The sequence below is a fragment of the Spermophilus citellus genome (genome assembly GCF_964194105.1).
Source record: "Spermophilus citellus genome assembly, chromosome: 12".
In the NCBI taxonomy this organism is placed as follows: domain Eukaryota; kingdom Metazoa; phylum Chordata; class Mammalia; order Rodentia; family Sciuridae; genus Spermophilus; species Spermophilus citellus.
In genome coordinates, this window is record NC_138198.1 from 13,085,003 (window position 1) to 13,107,238 (window position 22,236).

The following is a 22,236-nucleotide window of genomic DNA, read 5'->3' on the forward strand; positions in this document are numbered from 1 at the left end:
ATGAAGTACATTTGTTTTCTAATTCTTTAAATCTAGACATGGATTGAAAATTTGTATTCCTATGTGATGTGATAATAAGGATAAATGAGAATTTCTCTATGACACACAAAAAATTCTTTTTTTTTTTTTCTTGGAGACAGAATGAGGTATTGCATTGACTTTGTATTTAATGTAAGTCTGGTTGGTAAAATGCATTTAATAAAGGTAAAAAATTAAGAATCCTGAATTCATTAGATCAGAAAAATCTTAAAATTTATTAGAAAGCCAAGAAAATAGTTGATCTCCTTATAACTAGATAAATGTTTTGTTAAACATTTTTGTGTTAAAAAAAGGTTCATTTTTTATGTGAATATTAATATTTATTCCATTTAAGTGGAAAACACCAAGCTAAGTTATTTTGGTTACACTTTGATTGACTATACATAGTATTGAAACTTGTGAAGTTCTAAATCTTTATTTATCTTTATAGGCACAGAATCAAAAGTTTCTGTGGGAATTTTAAATATAAAACTTGAAATGTATCCACCACTCAATCAGACATTATCTCAAGAAGTGGTGAACACACAGGTAATTCCTAGTTTCTCCTGGTATATTTGTTTTTATTCTGTTGATCCTAGAAAGTACTCCCTTTTTGGAAATTGCCATGCATTTTTAAATTAGTACTCAAAGGTTAATAAAAGAATTGAGAAAGAAAATGACAAAGATTACTTTCTAGGGAAATCTGTGGTATATTTTGGGAAATGTAATGGATGTTTGAAACGATATAAAGGAGTAGCCTCAGTGGGTGTGGTTTGTTCATTTTGTAGACTTTTATTGAGAGATTGGTGTCATGCAGTTTCTGCTCTGTACTCAGCACTTGCTTCTGGAAAGTTTGAAAAGGCTTTCTTCCCAAACTCTGCTGTCAGATCTCTTTTATAAAATGCAATGCTGACTTTGTAAATCTCTTTTATTGAGTAGGTGAGTGGCATAACACAATCTTTGTTTTATTTTGCTTTTAATTTTTTATTAGGCTCTTAAAACCCTTTCAGATCTCAGATCTCTGCTGCTTTCTTCTTATGTCTTGAGATTAGTAGGTTTCTCCACCCCTTCAGGGGGGTGTGCCACCCTGTCCTTACTTTGCAGGTTATGATCATCTGCCGCCTTTTGGCATGATTTCTCCTGGACTGCATACTTTGGTCCTGAAATTATGCTTTTACTCAGTCATGCCCCTTTGTATTGTTCTATTTATAGTGTTCTGGTGACTTAGTTTTATTTATCTTTTGGGGGGGGATTTTTATTTTTACTATTATTTTTTGCAATGCTGGGGATCAAACCCAAAGCCTTGTACATGCTAGGCAAGTGCTCTATCACTGAGCTTTTTGGGGTTTGTTATGTTTTTGCTTTCTTAGTTTTACAGTGCTAACCCTTCTCCCCCAGGTAAACAGTGTCCTACTCTGCTTTCCTGAAACAGTTTCTTAGTTCTGAACTCTCATCGCCCTTTAATCTGGCATCTGAATTATATATTACATAACACTTAGTGGGAACTGACCTGATGTTACTTGTAAATGAATAGAAATGTGTACATATACATACATTATGTATGTTTTAATTATGTTTTTTGTAAGTTTATATGATACATAAGGAAGTAAACATTTGGGTTTTACTTTTTTCTTTTGTTTATTATGTTGACAAATAAATGGGTTTGGTGTTTGCATGCGTTTGCCTACGTGCACGCATACTAGGAATCGAACCTTAGGCGTCAGGCAGGTCGTATAGACTTCTACCACTGAGCTATATCCCCAGTCCCAACAGTTCTAGTGTTTAACATTGTTTTATAAACATTTCTCATGTTTTTGCTCTCGTGTTTGTTTTTTAATGACTGTAGCCTAAGTTTATTTTCTTATTTCATATATTTTTTCTAACTTTCCAGACTTTTCTTTAAGATTATATTAAAATTTTCAAGTCAGAAATATTTATTGATCTTAAACAGATATTAAAAAGGGCCAGACACTTTTCTAGATGCTGAAGTGTTTTTGGAGCCTAGATTCTGGTGAGAAGACAAACAGTAAAAATGAGCCCATAAACAAAGTACCGGATAGTAGAAGGTGTTAGGTGGAAAAGTTTCATGGGGTGAAGTGTGCAGTAGAGTGGATACTAGGAGTCTGATTTAGGTCAAGTGATTAGGAGAGGGAAAAAGGTCCAGATGGCAAGAGCAGCATACCAGGCCAGAACATTCCAGGCAGGGGGAACAGTAGCTTAAAGCAGAAGTCCCTGAACAGAATCAAGGGCCCCATGTGGATGGGGCAAGAGAAGAAAATGAGGTGGATACCAGAGTTTGGAAGCCCATGCAAGTACTCTAGAGTGTGTTAGAAAATTACTGAAGTGTTTTAAACAAGGAAGTGACAATATGATTTATTGTTTACAATTTTCTGTCTTGGAAGAAAGAAAGATCACTTGACTATGTCGTGGAGACCAAATAATATGGCTAGTCATAGAAACAAGGAAGTATGCAGGCTCTTGCAAATATGGTAATGGGAAATAGATATGTATTGTGGTAATCAAGGAGATGGAGTAGAAATTTAAAAAAATATATTTTTCTTTTAAATTTTAAGCTTGCTTTGGAACGTCAGAAAACTGCAGAGAAAGAGCGATTATTTCTTGTGTATGCCAAGCAGTGGTGGAGAGAATATTTGCAAATTCGACCCTCACACAACTCACGGCTGGTGAAAATTTTTGCACAGGTTTGTAAATTATATCAGAAAAGTTTCTTTTCTACATATGGTAGTTAGTATTGTATATGTAAGTTTATTTAATTTGCTTTTATAAAATGCAATGCTGACTTTGTAGGTGAGTGGCATAACACAATCTTTGTTTTATTTTGCTTTCAATTTTTTTTAGGCTCTTAAAACCCTTTCTGACTTTATTTAATTTTTAAGTAGATGAAAATCTGTTTTATTTAACCTGGAATAAACCCATTCATGATACTTAGAAGTTAGATAATTCACCACTTGGACTCTGTGATTTCTGTAAGTGCAGCTCTTGTGTGTAGAAAAGAGGCTCTGGACATAAATTATTTTTGTTAGGGTTTTTTAAAAGTCTCATGCAATAATTCTGTATAATCAAGATCTCTAACTTAGTGACTACTGATGTTCAGCTGCAGAATTCCAACAACAAATGCTTCTTGGCTTACAATTAGGATTACATCCTGAATAAAATAAAGCCATCAGAAGTTGAAAATTTAATACATCTAACATACTGTGTATCACAGCTTAGCAACACAGTAGAGTGTCAGTTGTTTACCCTATGATCATGTGGCTGATTGAGAGCTGTGGCTGCCTAGCATGGAGAGATGGTATCATACTGCATATTCCTAGTCTGGAGCTCAAAATTGAAAATGAAGTATGGTTTCTACTGAATGCACATAGCTTCACAATTTCTAAAGTGGAAAAATTGTTAAGTCAAATCATCCTAAACCCGGGACTATCTGTATAGATCTCTGCCTCTGTTTTCCCAAATCTTAAGCCCATTCCCCCACCCCCTCTCTTTTTTTTTAAGTGTTTATTAGTTATTGATGGACCTATATTTATTATTTATTTGTTTATATGTGGTGCTGAGAATCGAACCCAGTGCCTCACACTTGCTAGGCAAGTGCTCTACCACTGAGCCACAACCCCAACGCCCATTTTCTTTTTAACAAGTCAGTATAAAGCATATAGTGAGATCCTGTACTTTCTGTAACTTTTGAGGAGACATTCAAATCTTTCACGTATGTTTAACCTTATATAAATGCTTCTGTATAATTATAATGTAATATTGCTTTAAATTATATTTCTTAGATCCTAGCTTTACCCTGTTCTCCCTAGATGTTGGGACAAATGAAAAATGGTTTAGTTTCTAGATGGGAAGCTTGGGAATGAGAGTCCCTGGTTATCTAGTGGTGGGAATGAGGGAAATAGTTTCAGACTTTACAGAGGCATTTTTTCAATGCTTTCAGTGACTGGGTAGGCAAGGTAGTGCTGAATCAGCACAAGGGCATGGAGAAACCACAATCAAAATATAACTTATCTTCCTATTTTCTAGTCAAATTGCAGATTTTCACTGATGTGGAATCTGAGACCAGAGAGGACTCAAGAAGTGGATCAGATAAATGACATATCACAGAGAAAGGAGCAATGGGCTAGGGATGTGGCTCAGCAATAGTGTAGTAGTAGGTAACAGGTAGCCCTGGGATTGATCCCCAACATGGGATGGGGACGGGGAACAAGGAACAGGAGGTTGGTGTGCAGCTAAGGAAATCAAGGGATTATGGAATTTTTTTTTTTTTTTTTAAAGAGAGAGTGAGAGAGGAGAGAGAGAGAGAGAGAGAAAGAGAGAATTTTTAATATTTATTTTTTTTTTAGTTCTCGGCGGACACAACATCTTTGTTGGTATGTGGTGCTGAGGATCGAACCCGGGCCGCACGCATGCCAGGCGAGCGTGCTACCGCTTGAGCCACATCCCCAGCCCCTATTATGGAATTTTTTAAGATCAAATGGCAACTTGGTCCTGGCAGAGTCTATATTAATTTGCATATTGTTTTGTTTTGTTTTTATTTTTTTTTTTTACTTTTTTATTCTAATTTGTTATATATGACAGCAGAATGCATTACAATTCATATTACATATAGAGCACAATTTTTCATATCTCTGATTATACACAAAGTACATTCACATCATTCATGTACTTAGGGTAATGATGTACATCTCAATCCATCATCTTTTTTATCCCCATGCTCCCTCCCTTCCCCTCTTTCCCCTTTGCCCTATCTCCCCTTTACCCCACTATGAATCAGCCTCCTTATATCAGAGAAAACATTTGGCATTTGGTTTCTTGGGAGTGGCTAACTTCACTTAGCTTTATATTCTCCAGCTTCATCCATTTACCTGCAAATGCCATGATTCTATTCTCTTTTAGTTGTTTTGTTGTTGTTTTTGTTTTGGTTGAACCCAGTGGCACTTAACTACTGAGCTATCACTGAATTGCATAGGGTCTTGCAAAGTTGCTGAGGCTGGCTTCAGACTTGAAATCCTCCTGCCTCAGCCTCTCAAGTGATAGGGATTATAGACATTTACCACCTGCCCCACTTAAAACCATAGTTTTAATCCAGAAAATTATACATGGTCTGAAAAAGAATTTGCTCCTTCCAGGCCCAAGAGGAAATAAATTTCCAGTAGTACTATGCAGTAGCACTTTCTGCAGAGATGGCAATGTTCTACATCTGCTATGGGATCTACCAGCCATGTGTTGAGAACTCAGGATGTGGCTAATGCAACTAAAACTGAAATTTTATTTAATTAAAATTTAGAATAAAGTTCTGGTGTTCTATTGCACAGTAGTTCAGTGACAGAGTGCTTGGCTTGCACGTGTGAGGCACTGGGTTCCATCCTCAGCACCACATTAAAAAAATAAATAAAGGCATGCTGTTCATCTACAACTACAAAAAAAAAATTTTTAAATAGTAAGTGAGATATGTATAGATGTGTGCAATTCTTATGTATTAAATTTTTTTTAAATCAATAAATTTTAAAATGGGAAAAACTTTCTTATTGGACAGTGCAGATTGAGAAGTTGAAATATTGAAATTTTCAAGACTTGAATAATATGGGGATATATAGGTAATATATTAAATATTATTATAATGAAACATGATGATATATCTTGTATTCCAAGATGCTACTCTTGATGGCAGATAAATTTATTGTTTAGGTACTCAACCTTTTCTTGTCATTAGTGCCTATGTAAGAATAGGACTTCCCACACATAACTGGGTTCATTACCTTCATTCTAACCAAAGATCTATGGACCCATCAGGGTCATTATATACTTGGTAATCCTTTGTTCTTTTCCTCCCTAACTAGCTGGGCAACAATTCATTTAATGACACCTTTTGAAATTTTTAATGCAAGAAATTTTAAAATAAGTTATAGAAATTGAAACTTAGGGCTAATAATTTTTTAAGAAAATATTATAATTGCTTGAGGATATCCTTTTAATGTTCTGCTTGTGCTTTCAGGACTTAATATTATACTACACAAATTAGTAATGCTGAATTAATGTAAAAGAAAATCAAATAATAGTTTTCCACTTTCCCCCAAATTAGAATCATGATTTTGTTTTAGAATTTGATGGCAATCAGAGTTGAGAACTATCAGAACGAGCGAAAATAATAAGTTGTTTTACTCTGGATTGTGTAACAATTTATGGTCAGATGTGTATAATAATCAAATATAAGTGATAAGTAAGGTTTTTTTCCTTGCTGAGTGAGGATTATTCTGGAGAAGTGATGTCTTTGTGATGTAGAGAGATCAGCAGTTCTGATGGTTGGAGCAGGTAGTGTTCCTGTTGGCTGAGTTGGGTTTTGTCTCCTGAGGATCCCTGCCTTGGTCAAGGGTGTGGGGTCTCTAGACTCTGACCAGCTGTTGGCCCTTTCTCATGCTGCAGCATAACTGTGAAGTTAAGGAATATGTGTGCTTGGTGATGTATTCTCCCATCAGTCTCCAGAGACTGCTACACACAATAATAGTTATTAACCACAAGTATTAAGAGCTAGAATGAAAGACATTTTCCTGAAATGTTTTTTAAAATTGTGCTTTTGGTTGACTTGGTTAACAAATGGCTATGTTTCTGGATCTCTGAAGTGGGATGCTATAATAAAAACAAATTAGAAATAAGCTCTGATCATTCTTATATCAGCCAATCAGAATTGTTGTTTGTTAGGATACATATTAAATTGTTTGGTAATATAAATAGTACTTTAGCTTAGACCCTCTATCCCTCCTGTACCTGTCTGCCCACTGTTTTTTCAGATCAATTCTTACTGTTATAGGCTTTGCTTTTGATGGTGGTGGGAGGTACTAGGGGTTAAACCCCAGGGGCACTTAACCTCTGAGCCACATCCCCACCCTGATTTACTCTTCATTTTGAGATGGGGGTCTTGCTAAGATGCTCAGGGCCTTACTAAGTTGCTGAGGCTGGCTTTGAACTTGTGGTCATCCTGCCTCAACCTCCTGAGCCCATGGGATTATAGGTGTGTGCCACCACTCCTGGCTGTCTTAGGCTTTAGAGTCGGACAGTTTAGGGTTTGAATCCTGACTCTGTTGTGTGATAGTTGTAGCTTCTGTTTCTTTAAATATGAAATGAAAATAATATAGATGAGAATTAAAAGAGATTATATGAATAGTGCTTAGCAGCATAGTGCTGGATTTATGATTAACAGTAAATGACATCCAGTGTTATTTTAGCTCATACTCATGTATTCAAAAAAAAACAAAAGATGTTAAAATTGGGGGATGACAATCTTTCATTATAGATGATGTTTTCATCCTTTTCTTCCAGGATGAAAATGGAATAAATAGACCTGTCTGTTCCTACATTAAACCACTTCGAGCTGGCCGGCTTCTGGATACTCCACGGCAGGCAGCAAGATTCGTTAATGTCCTTGGTTATGAACGAGCTCCTGTTATTGGAGGAGGAGGTAAACAGGAACAATGGTGCACTCTGCTGGCCTTTCTCTGTAGAAACAAGGTATCATACACACATAGTAGAATTAAGTAGCAAGTACATCATAGTTATTCTGGACTTACAGTACACTTGTAAAAGAATGACCTTAGAAAAAAATGTACGTACTGTCAGTTTGAATAAGAAAATCTTGTTCTCGCCATTTGCCATAAACATTTTATACGTAAAGACACTTAACGTCTTTGTTTTCTCACAGTTTCTTATGTAACTTATGGTGATTTCTACAAGGTAGGGACATGTTAAGTACTAGTCAGAAACCAAGCTATAGAGTGAATTTGAGAAAGCACTGTGACCAGAACTATGGTCTGCTGGTACAATTCTTGGGTTAACTTTTGCTCGGGTAATATTGCATATTTTTAAAGGGAAAATGGCAGTACAAAATGAATATGGGGAAAAAAAAAACTTGGATTACATGGTAGTTTTGTTTAGTTTTAAACACAGTATTAAAGACATGTAGAATAAATTTGTTAATGTTAAATTTTTTTAATGACTCAATTTTGATAAATATATCATGGGATGTTCCCTAGTCATCTGATTTCTAGAAATGATGAACAAATAACACTATAACATTTAATTGTATTGAAACAAGGAAAAAAGAGAACTTACCTTCATCTATTATTGTTTGGAAATAATTTTGCTTATTCTGAGGTTGTATAAATAGTATGGCAGTCTAAGTAAAGCTCCAACTATGGAAGAAACATTTGGACGATGTTGATATGACAGAGAAATTATGTGTGGTTTTTCATTTGTAGTTGTTTTGTAGTCTGGGATTGAAGCAGGAGGTGCTCTGCCTTTTTAGTCTTTTTCATTTTTTGAGACAAGATCTCGCCAGGTTGCTGAGGCTGGTCTCTAATTTGGGATCCTCTTGCCTCAGCCTGGCAAGTTCTTGGGATTACAGGCATGTGCCACCAGTCTTGGCTAAGACTGTGTCTTTTTTTTTTTTTTTTTTTTTAAGAGAGAGGTGAGAGAGAGAATTTTTTTAATATTTATTTTTTAGTTTTTGGCAGACACAACATCTTTGTTTGTTTGTGGTGCTGAGGATCGAACCCGGGCCGCACGCACGCAAGGCGAGTGCACTACCGCTTGAGCCACATCCCCAGCCCCAAGACTGTGTCTTAAAGACAGTTAAAAAAAAACATTTAATTTTATTTAGCAAAAAAAGTTAGATTTTTTTCCAAGGTCTAGTTCCCAAATGTTATATATTATGGACTTTTGAAAAATTTCAAATATAATAGGAATAATATATTTACAGTTGTATCTATAATTATTTTGTAAAGCAAATAATCACTCTTCCAGCTATTTTTATTTTGGTATCAGGGATTGAACTCAGAGGTGCTTAACCACTGAGCCATATCCCCAACCCAACCCCACCTGCCTTTGTTCTTGAGATAGGGTTTTGCTGAGTTGCTGAGGCTTTGAACTTGGGATCCTCTGCCTCAAGTCTCCTGAGCTACTGGGATTAGGGCATACACCAAGCCAGCTTGATTGTTTTATTTATTTATTCATTTATTTATTTATTTTAAATATTTATTTTTTAGTTATAGGTGGATACCATATCTTTATTTTATTTTTATGTAGTGCTGAGGATTGAACCCAGTGCCTCATGCATGGTAGGTGAGAGCTCTACCTCTGAGCCACAACCCCATCCCTTGACTGTTTTATTTTTTTTAAAGAGAGAGAGAGAGAGAGAATTTATTTATTTATTTTTTAGTTTTCGGCAGACACAACATCTTTGTTTGTATGTGGTGCTGAGGATTGAACCCGGGCCGCACGCATGCCAGGTGAGCGCGCTGCCGCTTGAGCCACATCCCCAGCCCCGACTGTTTTATTTTTAAAGAGAAGGTATATCTTAAAAAGGAGAAGCTTGAAAATTAGAGTAGTCTTTTACAAATAAGCCTTACAATAGTAAAGGTGAAACTTCAGAAACCCATAATTCTTTTCCAAACTTACAATTTCTTCATATTTTTGGTTTTTTTTAAAGTAGATATCACTTTTTCCACAATTATAAATTTCCATAAGTAGAAATGAAACTATCTTGCTTTATAATTTTAACATTACGCTATGAACATTTTTTTCATATATTGGTATCTTTTTGTGATTTCCGACTTCTAATGTTTATTTCACATTTTCTTGAGTCAATATATAAAATCTACCTATTTCTCCATTGTAGGAACTGTTTCTTTTGGCCAACTTGTGCTTTTAGCTTTTTGATATTATGAATAAATTTTTGCATTGATTTTTTTTTTTTTCTGGGTGTGTGTGTGAAGTTTGGTTTTTTACCAAACCTCAGGATAGAAAGTAATGGGTCTAAAAAATTGTGTAAAGTCAATTTACTAACTATAAAATAGTACTTGCCTAGAATGCATAAGCCCTGGGTTCCATCCCCATCACCGAAAAACAAACAATGCAGAGCCACTAATTTAAAATTTTGAGGGGAAAGGAGGCCTTCTTCATTCTAGCATTCAACTCAATAGTTATTTTCAGGGCTGGGGATGTAGCTTATTGGTAGAGCACTTGCCTAACATGCCCATGGTCCTGGGTTCCATCTCCAGTACTACAGCAACAAAAAGTTATTTTCACTTTTGTGTGTTACCTGTAGTATTCCATACATAAATACATATCTTTACATAATGTAGTCATATTATTTTTATAGAGTTTTTCTCAGAACATATTAGATATTTTCTGTGTGCAGTCTTCATAATTTTTTTAAATTGTGAAATGTAGCAAAGAGAATTTGGAAAACAGGGAGAATGATGTATAATCTACACTAATAATAGGCATTGTTGTCATTTTTGTGTTTTCTCCCAATCAAATTTTCCTATATATTTCCTTGAAATTATATAGATGCTACAAATCATTGGTGTGTGTTCCATTTATTTACAATTTTTGCTATATGATTTGTTAGCTTGCTTATTCGTGTCCTTTAGCTATTCATTCATGTATTAAAATCTTCCTGATTTTCTTCCTACATTGTATGAGTTCTTCATAAACTTTTGAATCTTAAGTGCTGCCTATTAAAGTGTACATCATATCTGTGAGAACTTAATTTTTTTTAATTAATTAATTTTGTGGCCCTGGGGATCCTAGCTAGGCAAGCATTGTATCACTGAGCCATTTTCCCCATTCCGTGAACACTAATTATGTAAAATAATTTCCTTCCAGAATTAGTATGTCTCAATTTAATACTGGTCTAGTGATTATAATTGAAAAATTTTGATAAATTTTGATTGTAATATTGCATATAAATATCAAGTGAGGTGACAATATAAAGAAATAAGTACTTGGGCTGGGGTTGTGGCTCAGCGGTGGAGCGCTCGCCTAGCACATGAAAGCCCTGGGTTCAAACCTCAGCACCTCTTAAAAATGAATAAAATGTATTGTGTCGAACTACAGCTAAAAAATATTTTTGAAAAAGGAATAAGTAGTTGATTTGAATTCATTATATCCTGTAGGGTGACTGTGAAGATCATGCTAACCTTCTGTGCAGCCTTCTTCTTGGATATGGTTTAGAAGCCTTTGTCTGTGTAGGGACTAAGGCAAAAGCAGTACCTCATGCATGGGTTATGACTTGTGGAACTGATGGAACCATCACTTTTTGGGAGAGTTTAACTGGGCACAGGTGAGTCATCTCAGTTTGTAGGGATTTTAAAATGAAGGTGTCAGTATTTTAACTAGTTGATTTTTGTGGCGTTTGGCATCAAACCCAGGGCCTCAGCACATTAGGCAAGCATTGTACCTCTGAGCTACATCCCCAGCCTTAAAAAATTTTTTTAAACAGGGTTTGTGTTCATATTGATGTATTGAAGGTACATGTTTATAATTTTAGTTATTAGAATATTTTTGGAGACTATAAAAAATTACTTCAGTATGGGCTGGGATTGTGGCTCAGAGATAGAGCACTCGCGTAACATGCTTAAGGCACTGGGTTCGATCCCTAGCACCACATAAATATAAAATAAAGATATTGTGTCCATATATAACTAAACAAAAAAATCAATACGAAAGTCTGTGCCCCTGAAAAGAAGTCTTTACCGACAGTATACTAGTAAAAACTAAATCACAGTAACTTTTAGCTATGTGTAATTGACACACTTTTTTTCTGATAATCATACCTAAATCTGAAAATAAGTTCAAGTTGTAAATCATGAATTCTTTTGAAAATTGGATGTGGACACCAACTCCATGTTGGTAAGTCCACTGGACTTTTTTTTTTTCCCAGTTCATTAGCCTGTCTTGGTTTAAAAAAGAAGTTGGAGCACTCCCTCTATCTTGGGACATTCTCTCCTTAGCTTCAGTGGCTATCACTATCACTGCCTATCAGTTTTCATTCTTTCATTCTGGATGTTCTTCTCAGTTTTCGTTCATCTCATCTTTAAATGGTGAATGTTTTAAAGACACATTCCTGGATTGCCTTCTCATTTCCTTGGGTCTTCTTTCTCCTGCATCAATAATCATTTTGGTTAGTCATGCCTGCTAATATGTTGCTAAATTATTCTAATTGTATTATCTGAGGTAAACTTTTTTGATATTGACAATAGACATAAAATATATCATATTGTTAGGTGAATACAATTTGGTTTCTATATTATAAGATGTTCTTTGCAGTTAATAGAGAGTAATCAGATTGTGGAAGTATACAAAGGAAAAACAAGTATTAAACTCTAGTTCTGGAAGGTAGTTACGGTCTTGTGTTAGACTATTTTTTTCCTCAGTAAGATACTGCCTGTAATTTTTAAATTTTCATTATGTAAATTTATAATTTTTTTTTTTTTTTTAGGTATATTCACAAACCTATTAATCCCGATGAGCCTCCGCTTGCTGAACAGGCCAAACCATTGTACCCATATCGAACGATTGGCTGTGTTTTCAATCATCAGATGTTCCTTGGAAATTGTCAACCCTCTGATGCAGTAGAAACCTGTATATTTGATTTGAATGATGAATCCAAATGGAAACCCATGAGTGAAGAAGCAATTAAATCTGTGTGTGCCCCAGGAGCGACAACATCCCTTCCTCCCTTTCCACCTCTGTGTGCATCCACAATTGACGCATCCGTCACAAGTAATGAAATAGAAATGCAGCTGAGGCTCCTAGTGTCAGAACACAGAAAGGTAATTAATGCCAAAATAGTTGTAGGTTATACCTTTTTCATTTGTTCATGTATTGAACTGTTTTGTGCTTTTTTTTTTTTGGTACTGAGGATTGAACCTAGGGGCACTTAACCACTAAGTCACATCCCCAGTTCTTTTTAACTTTTATTTAGACAGGGTCTCACTAAATTGCTTAGGACCTGGTTAAGTTGCTGAGGCTAGCCTTGAACTCACGATCCTCCTGCCTCAGCCTCCTGAGCTGCTGGGAGAGGGTATCATTTTACATCCACCCATCTAGGCAAAATAGATGCCAGTGTCAATCATTGTCTTTAATGGTACCTGTAAACTAGCAAGTGAGATTCCCATTTTGCCACAAAGTGTAGTTGATTATGAACCTTTGTGATGAGCAGAAACCTTGAATGTGAAGTTAGGAATTGATAAAGATACATTACATTATGGTAATCAAAAGATTCATAAGTTTGAAAAGTTTTTTTTTAAATTTTTTTTTCAGTTGCCAATAGATCTTTATTTTATTTATTTATATGTGGTGCTGAGAATTGAACCCAGGGCTTTACACAAGCTAGGCAAGTGCTCTACCACTGAGCCACAACCCCAGCCACCTGTAAAGTTTGTTTGTAAATGTAGGTTTCTTTAATGCACATGTTATGTATAAAGGAAACCATAATTGCCTTTAATATTCCATGGAAATATACGCTCTAAGCTCTGTAAGGACCCCTAGCTGGTTGTCTTTTTTTTTTTTCTGTTGTAGTATAAAAGTCAAAGCTTTTGGGAGAGTAAGTGCTCAGTAGATACTTAGTTTAATTACATGTATCATTAATTTGTCCCTCCCACCCACTGCAGGTGAGTTGATGCAGATTCAGTCTTTGTTGTTCTTTTTAGATGTCTGATACAGTGGAGTATATTTTGACATACTGTACATACATGGAGTATGACTTATTCTAATTAGGCAGATTCAGTCTTATAAACTCTTTAAATAAATATGGTCTCCAAATTCATTGACACTACTTGTCTTCATACTAGGACTATTCCAGGTGGCCACTTGTAGTAGATGTTTTAAAAGTAGAGGATATAGCCAGGTGAGTAGTAGATGTTTTAAAAGTAGAGGATATAGCCAGGTGCGGTCTGTTGCCTGTAGTCCCAGTGGCTCAGGAGGCAGAGGCAGGAGGATCCTGAGTTCAAAGCCAGCCTCAGTGACTTAGTGAGGCTCTGTGCAACTCAGTGAGACCCTGTCTCTAATAAAATAAAAATAGGGCTAGGGATGTGGCTCAGTGGTCAAGTGCACCTGAGTTCAATCCCTGGTACCCCCCACCCCCACACAAAAAAGTATAGGACATAAAACCTTCATGAGGGGCTGGGGATGTGGCTCAAGCAGTAGCGCGCTCGCCTGGCATGCATGCGGCCCGGGTTCGATCCTCAGCACCACATACAAACAAAGATGTTGTGTTCACCGAAAACTAAAAAATAAATATTAAAAAAAAATTCTCTCTCTCTCTCTCTCTCTCTCTCTCTTTAAAAAAAAAAAAAAAAAAAAAAAAACTTCATGAACATCATTGTATTGAATGTCTTTCCGTTATTTAAGAATTAAAACCTGATAACCGGGCTGGGGATGTGGCTCAAGTGGTAGCGCGCTCGCCTGGCATGCGTGCGGCCCGGGTTCGATCCTCAGCACCACATACAAACAAAGATGTTGTGTCCGCCGAGAACTAAAAAATAAATATTAAAAAAAAAAAAAAAAAATTCTCTCTCTCTCCCCTCTCTCACTCTCTCTTTAAAAAAAAAAAAAAACAACTGATAACCTTTAGTTGTCTTCTTTTTATCTCTCTTTATCCTTAGATAATTAATAGGAAGTTTTAAAAACTATGGCAGCTTTAAAAAATCTTTTCTTGGCATCCATTAAAATAATTGACATTTTTGTTTGTTGGTTTTTATAATATTAATGCACTTCACTTTTTCTTTTCCTCTTGAATATGTAGGATCTTGGCCTCACGACTGTTTGGGAAGACCAGCTTTCTTATCTTTTATCACCAGCGTTGGCTTCTTATGAATTTGAGCGCACCACAAGTATATCTGCAGGCAACGAAGAATTTCAGGATGCCATAAGGAGGGCGGTACCTGATGGTCACACATTTAAAGGGTTCCCTATACATTTTGTGTATAGAAATGCAAGGCGTGCATTTGCTACCTGTCTTCGGTAAGGTGGCATTTATGGATTTATAAAATTTTTTTTGCCTAGAATTCTTAGAAACCAGTTAGTCTGGTAGTTATTATGAGTGACAGCACAATACAAGCATCTGGGGAGCTTTTACAATGGCCTTCTTGCCACACATTTTGTTAGTTCTGACATAGCCCTAAATAGTCTGGGGTAATTTCCTCAGTGATTTTGGTTGAGGATCTCTGATCTTGACTAGTGTATAGACTATGGGGAAATAGTCCATAATTTGAATAGCCCAACCAAAATTATTGAGCAGAGATAGGATTTATCAAATATCAAGATACTTATTATATAATTAAATATTGACTTAGTTGGAAATAAGAAAGTAAAGCCTGTGTCACTTCTTAATTGAGTAAATTTTCTTTCTAACATAGATCCCCTTTTTGTGAAGAAATCATCTGTTGCCGTGGAGACCAGGTGCGACTGGCAGTTCGTGTCCGAGTGTTTACTTATCCTGAATCTGCATGTGCCGTTTGGATCATGTTTGCTTGTAAATATCGCTCTGTATTATAGGACTGGCATTTCCATAAGAATTATACCTGTGTTTTACTGAAATTTTACACATTATATATTACTAGCTGTTTGAAGGGTTTTTATTATTATTATTATTATCATAATCAGCTTTGGATGTCTTATTTCAATTTTGTATAGACCTGACTGATAATGTTTTAAAAAATCATGATTTGTGTATTTCAAGTCTAAGGATGAAAAACTTGTAAAAATCTTAGTTGAATTTAATATAAATTAAGTGTATATTCTATTTTAATAAATGCTACTTTGTTTACAGGTATTCAGTAGTTTAAATATGAATATAAAATTCACTCAGTTTTCTTTACACTAATAATTATCATAGAGGTATATATCTAAGGGTTTGGACTATAGTAAAATCAAAGTGATTATTTTTCAGAGGTGAATGAAATTATTTTAAATATATTAGGAGGAATTAACCTCACAAGATTTATTAATTGCATATATAAAAATACATTTTGGTGAATTACCACTTTTGTGGTTTACTCATGATGCTGGGGATATTTGAGACTTCCCAGAAATTTTTGGAAAGACTTCTTCAGAGTAGGAAATCAGTAATTCCACAAAAGCATGAATATTAATAACAGAGCTCATATGAAAGTACTTCAGTAATTTATAAATATTTATTGTTACAGAAGTGTATTGGGTATTTAAAAATTTTTTTCTCTTGCACCCCTGTATTATGATACAGATCATTTTTTTTTAATGTTTATGTTTTAGTTTTAGGTGGACACAATATCTTTACCTTATTTTTACGTTGTGCTGAGGATCGAACCCAGTGCCTCACGCATGCCAGGCAAGCAAGCTACCACTTGAGCCACATCCCGAGCCCCAATACAGATTATTTTCTATAATTAACAATGGCATTCTATCACTATTAGTGTTTTTAGTGGTCAGAAGATTTATTTCTAACCTCTTAATGGATTCCATCTTCTGAGACCACTTCTTTTCATTGTGATAAAAACGTCAGTGCATGTGTGAATAACCTAAGTGAGAGAATCATTGTGTGAGGCCACTGAAAATAAGTAATAAATGAGTGAATCCATGCTCCTATTTTTAAAAATTGAACAGGTTTTATGTGAGCAAAAGTAAGCATTAAAAAGACTCTAGCAGGGCTAGGGCTGTGGCTCAGTGGTACAGCGCTTGCCTACCATATGTGAGGCTCTGGGTTCGATCCTCAACACCACATATAAATGAATAAAGGTACAAAAAAAATTTTAAAAAAGCAGTTCAACTTTCTATAAAAGGCTATGTGATATAAGTGATAGGTTTGACTATCCTTTTAGCATCTCTGTACAAAGTTTTTTTGTTTTTGTTTTTGCTTTTGGCAGTGCTGGGGATTGAACCTAGGACCCTGCACATGCTAGGCAAGCGTTTTACCACTGAGCTACATATCCCAACCCTCCATAAAGTTCTTAATTCAGTTGATTTATCCAGTGGTCTTAAAGTAAATGTATATCAGTTATCTATTCAAGTTATTAATTCTATTTGTCATTAACTATTGCAAAGTACACGATTGTTTTTTTTTTTTAAATAAAGATATCTTAAAATTTACTTTTTTTCTTTATTTTTATGTGTAGTGAATATTTATGATTTAACTTGTTTTAAAAGTCTGGAACTATTACTATCCTATTATCACTTTTCATTGAAAATGGTAATCAGATGTTTCTTGTGAGATGATATTTAAGAAATTAGTGAAATAAGTATTAAGACATTTTTATTTTGTTGCCACAATTACACATAAAGCTATCAACAGAGAAAATTACTCATAATTTTTAGTTTTTGAGATAAACTATAAAGCACATAATAAGAGACACAGACTGTATATATGCTGTGTGTAGTGGCACACACCTGTAATCCCAGCCACTTGGGAGGCTGGGATAGGAAGACTCCAATACGAGGCCAACTTCAGCAATTTAGTAAGGTCCTAAGCAACTTTGTGATTACTTAGTAAGTACTACTTACTAAGACCCTGTCTTCAGAACAAAAGATAAAAAGGGCTGGGGATATGGCTCAGTAGTTCAGCACCTCTGGGTTCAATCTCCAGTACCAAAGAAAGAAAAGAAGAGGCAGACTTTATGGGCTATTTTATCATCAAGTGATCAAAGCTGTACTGATGTTAGTCTGGGTTTCCTGCCTTGCTGTACCATGATAACACGTGTTTTGAATGTGCTTTTGGTATAAATTCTAAAATAAATTTGCTTTTTATGCACTTTAATAAGAGTCTGGCATTAATTAATATTTTTCTTTGAAGATAGTCTAATGACTTCAGTACATTTATTACTAGGATTCTCTTACTAATAATTTTTAAGAATTAAATTTACCTTTGTATATTTAGCTTTTATAAGGTTGTTTATTAAAATTTTTTGTATAACGTGTAATGTGTTCTTTTTGACAATATGGATATTGACATAGTTCTCTGTATTTATATATATATTTACTTAGTGGAAAAATATGAGAAGCCCCAAAATTTCATTTTTCATTCTCAAGCATGAACCTGTTGAATAAAACTTACCTAAATCCAGTTCTAACTTATGGAAAACTCCAAGTGCTTTCAGAATTTTTTCTAGTATTTAGGTATACATCTTTAAATATGATCTGCAATATAATGGTTTCATACTTTCTACTTATGTATAGTATAGGAGTTGGATGATCTGTTTTTAAAAAACATGGACTTAATCTTTGTAACAGTGAAAGTAAATACTTTCCAGAAGTCTATATTTGAGAAATTTTGAGGTTAAAGGCTGTATAAAATCTTAAAATAGCCAAAGAAACTAGATGTCATCCTAATTTGAAGAGCCACATCATATTGTTTTTACCATGATATAGTTAAAGCACAACTCACTTATAATCATTAATGTACTTAAATATTGGTATTGAATGTTGTTCAAAATTTTCTTCTGAGGTTTGGTATGTTCTTTGAATTTTCATTTGGCTTATAATTGGATTTAGAACTAATTATGTAATACAAGTGTTAAAATAGTCAAGGGTTTTTAGAAGAAAAGGGAAGGGAGCTCTTAATTGGCAGCAGTTCAAATGTTGTGTTTATATGAAATGAAAGATTTATCTGATTCTATTGAATTTAGATTTGTAATCTAAATTCCATGTTTTCTAGTGTTTTTGAAAGTTAACTGTTTAGAGTTTTTGTTTTTGACATTTGACCAAAACTGAGTTTTAACTGCTTTTATATGTATGCTCTCTATTTTAAAATGTGATTGGATATTTAATGGACTACAATATGGAATTTTGGATTTGAATAATAGGGCTTCCAGACAACAGAATTTATAGATTAATTATATGGAGATCCAGAGAATTAAGTTCTCTGCCTAGAGATATCTATCTCTAGTAGCAAATCAGGTCTAGAATTCCAGTTCTGACTTTTTTTTAGGTTTACTACTTTTTCTGTAACTCACTGCACAAATGTATGTTGTGTTTTTGTTTTGTGGCTGGGGATGGACCCCAGGCCTCAACGCATGCTAGGCAAGTGCTCCACCACTGAGCTGCACCCCCAACCTCAGGTGTGCTTTTCTCTGTGTAGAGGTGGCATTGTTATGGCTAACTCATCATTTATTGTAGTTTAAAAAAATGTTCATAGACAGCTACTAACTTCTTGCCCCTCGGGCCACCATTCCAACTTTCTGGTTTTAGGGTTTCTACTCCAAAGGTAGAAATACAAAAGGCATTTATGTCTATGGCACCTATATGTGACATAACAAAATTAATAATATGTTGTGTGTGAAGTCACCAGTGGGACCAGAATTACTTTTTAGAGAGGATGACTTTGGAAAGCTGAAGCCCCACGACAGGCGACAGGGTGCCTGAAGTTACTTGTGGTGTGGCAGGTTAAGAAGGATGTGAATTCTGCTGTTCGAATACTTGAGAGAGTGAATCAATGACTGAATACTGAAGCAGTGCTCACTAATGTGCATCCACAAACTATCTCAGTCATATTTAGTTTGTATTCTGAAAGAATTCTGAAATTCGTTTACAAATTAGGTATAACTAACCAATTGTTACTTGCATATTTTCTTTGCCAAAATATATGGTGATAGAATGGTAGGCCCAAAATGAGGAGACGAGCATCAGAAATTACAAATTATTTAATTTGAATATAAGCAAAAATATTTGTTACCAATTCTTAAATTTTTGACCCCTTCACTGAGATTTATTTGCAAGCCTTATACGATTAATTTAAAGTGTATATTCAGTGGTTTGTAAGATAGTGAGATTGCAGTCATCACTCATTTTAGAACATATTTTGTCACCTCTAAAAGCAGCCCTGGACTTTTTAACTCAGTCCCCTATCTCCACATCCCTTTTAACTCCCAACACTAAGCACTAATTTACTCTCTATAGATCTTCCTATTGTGAACTTGCACATGAATGAAATGAAATAATACATAGTCTTTTGGGTCTGGCATCTTTTACTTGGTATAATGTTTTTAAGGTGCACCCAGGTTGGAGCATGTATCATGCTGCTTCGTTGCTTTTTTTGAGTGACAACTCTTCTTTTGTGTGGATATGCCATATATCTTTGTCCTTTGTCAGTTGGTATCTGGTTATTTTTACCTTTTGGCTGTTATGAATAATGCTCCTATAAATGTTTGGGTTATTATTGAATTGAAAGAGTTCTTAATATGAGGTAGGTAGAAGTCTCTTATTAAACAAGTGATTTATAAATGTTTTTCCCCATCTGTGGATTAGCTCTTCATTTTTGTGATGCTGTCTTTTGAAGTACAAAAGTTTTTAATTTTGATGAATTCCAGTATGTTTGTGATTCAAAGTTTTGGTGTCCTATCTAAGAACCCAATACAAGGCTGTGAAGATTTACCTGTTTTCTTTTTAGACCTTTGTAGTATTAACTCTCATACCTAGGTCTTCACACAATTAGGCAAACAAGTCTTCAGTTAATTTTGAATATGGTTTGAGATAAGGATCCACCTTCATTCTTTTGCATAAGCATACCCAATTCTAACAGCACTATTTTTTGAGACTCTTCTCTCTCCCTGTTCAATCGTCTTGTCACCCTCATTAAAAATTATTTGAGCCGGATGTGGTGGCATATGCCTATAATCCCAGCGACTTGGGAGGCCGAGGCAGGAGGATTGGAAGTTCAAAGCCAGCCTCAATAATGGTGAGGCACCAAGTAATTCAGTGAGACCCTGTCTCTAAATAAAATGTAAATTAGGGCTGAGGATGTGACTCAGTGGTAGAGTGCCCCTGAGTTCAATCACCTGTACGAAAAAAAAAAATTTGACCATTGACATACAGGTTTATTGCTAGACTTTCAATTCTATACCTAGTACCACACATTTTGATTACTGTTGCTTTTGTAGGTTCTGAAATTGCAAAGTGTGGTTCCCCCAACTTTGTTCTTTTTCAAGATTGTTTTGGCTATTCTGGGTCCCTTGCAGTTTCATATTAATTTTAGAAACAATGTCAATTTCTAGAAAAAGGCAGAAAGGACTGCCTTCGATTCGTGGATTATGTTGGGGAATAATTCCATCATAACCAAGTTGGGCCTTTTGATCTTTTGATTCGTAGACATGGAGTGATTTTACATTTATTCATATCTTTCTTCAACAATGAGAATATTATTCCTATTTTTTCCCCTTTTGATGGTATTATAAATGGAACTTTTATTTATTTTCTCTTTTTTGTAGTTTTGTGGCCAGAGCCTTGTGCATGCTAAGCAAGTGCTCTGTCACTAAGCTGTCTCCAGTCCTGGCATTGTTTTAATTTCAGATTGTTCATAAAAGTATATAAAAACACAGTTGATTTTTGTATATTGATTATATATCCTGCAACCTAATGAACTTATTTATTCTAAAAATTTTTAATGGATTCTTTAGCATTGTCTTTACACACTGTCATGTCATCTACAAAAGAGATCATTTTATTTTCCAAGGCAGATGTCTTTTATTTATTTTATTTATTTGTTTGTTTGCCTGATTGTTCTCCTAGCACAATGATAGATGGAAGCAGAAGAGCAGACATCTTTTTCCTCGTCTTGGGGAAATCGTCCTTTATTTCACTGTTATGTTAACTGTGCTTTTTTTAAATATTTATTTTTTAGTTAGGTGGACACAGTGTCTTTATTTTACTTAATGTGGTGCTGAGGAACAAACCCAGTGCCTCACGCATGCTTGGCGAGCCTCTCTATCTCTGAATGATGACCCCAGCCCCTGTGCTGTTTTGTTTATTGATGGCTTTTATCAGGTTGAGAAAGTTCCCTTTAACACCCCCTTTTTTTTCAACTTTTTTTTTTTAAGTTGTAGATGTACACATAACTATTTATTTTTATGTGGTGCTAAGAATCAAACCCAGTACCTCACATTTGCTAGACAAGTGCTCTACCACTGAGCTACAACCACAGCCCTTAACGCCTTTTTTTTTTTAATGAAAACAATACCTTTATTTTTATTTATTTATTTTTATGTGGTGCTGAGGATCGAACCCAGTGCCTCACATATGCCAGGCAAGTGTTCTACCACTCAGCCCCAGCCCCAGCCCCTTGATTCTTAAATGTTAAACCAACTTTAAATTTCTGGGATAAACCATACTTGGTCATGGTGAAAATATGATATCTAACACCTGTATTTTGTTGTGTTTGGTTTGCTAGTATTTTGTTGAGAATTTCTGTGTATACGTGAGATTTTGGTTTGTAGTTTACTTGTGTTGTCTTTGTCTAAATAAATTATAGCTTCAGAAAATGGGTTTGGAAGTATTGTTTACCTCTTCCTTTTTGAAAGAGTTTAAAAATATTATTGATTCTTAACTTTGGTAGAACTTAGAAACCCTCTGGGCCTGGGTTTTACTTTACAGGTAGGTTTTTTTTATTATTAATCT

The 22,236-nt window shown here is 35.0% G+C and overlaps 1 protein-coding gene and 1 long non-coding RNA gene across 4 annotated transcripts in view; one reads left to right on the forward strand and one right to left on the reverse strand.

The window, feature by feature from the left end:
- The window catches only part of CEP76 (centrosomal protein 76), a 24,621-nt gene extending 6,814 nt beyond the window's left edge, over window positions 1-17,807 (forward strand). The window contains exons 6-12 of one of the 3 annotated variants that reach the window (XM_081263258.1): window positions 470-567; window positions 2,592-2,720; window positions 7,354-7,542; window positions 10,989-11,155; window positions 12,314-12,647; window positions 14,621-14,838; window positions 15,234-17,806. In XM_081263258.1, the coding sequence (XP_081119384.1) occupies window positions 470-567; window positions 2,592-2,720; window positions 7,354-7,542; window positions 10,989-11,155; window positions 12,314-12,647; window positions 14,621-14,838; window positions 15,234-15,372 (1,274 nt within the window). In that variant the 3' untranslated portion in view covers window positions 15,373-17,806. Of the gene's footprint in view, window positions 1-469; window positions 568-2,591; window positions 2,721-7,353; window positions 7,543-10,988; window positions 11,156-12,313; window positions 12,648-14,620; window positions 14,839-15,233 lie in introns of all 3 variants that reach the window. The other 2 variants (XM_081263260.1, XM_081263259.1) reach the window with 2 other exon arrangements.
- Window positions 7,418-22,236, reverse strand: part of LOC308631777 — a 21,929-nt gene continuing 7,110 nt past the window's right edge. The window contains exon 4 of the long non-coding RNA XR_014018335.1: window positions 7,418-7,529. This is a non-coding gene — a long non-coding RNA (uncharacterized lncRNA). The remainder of the gene's footprint in view (window positions 7,530-22,236) is intronic.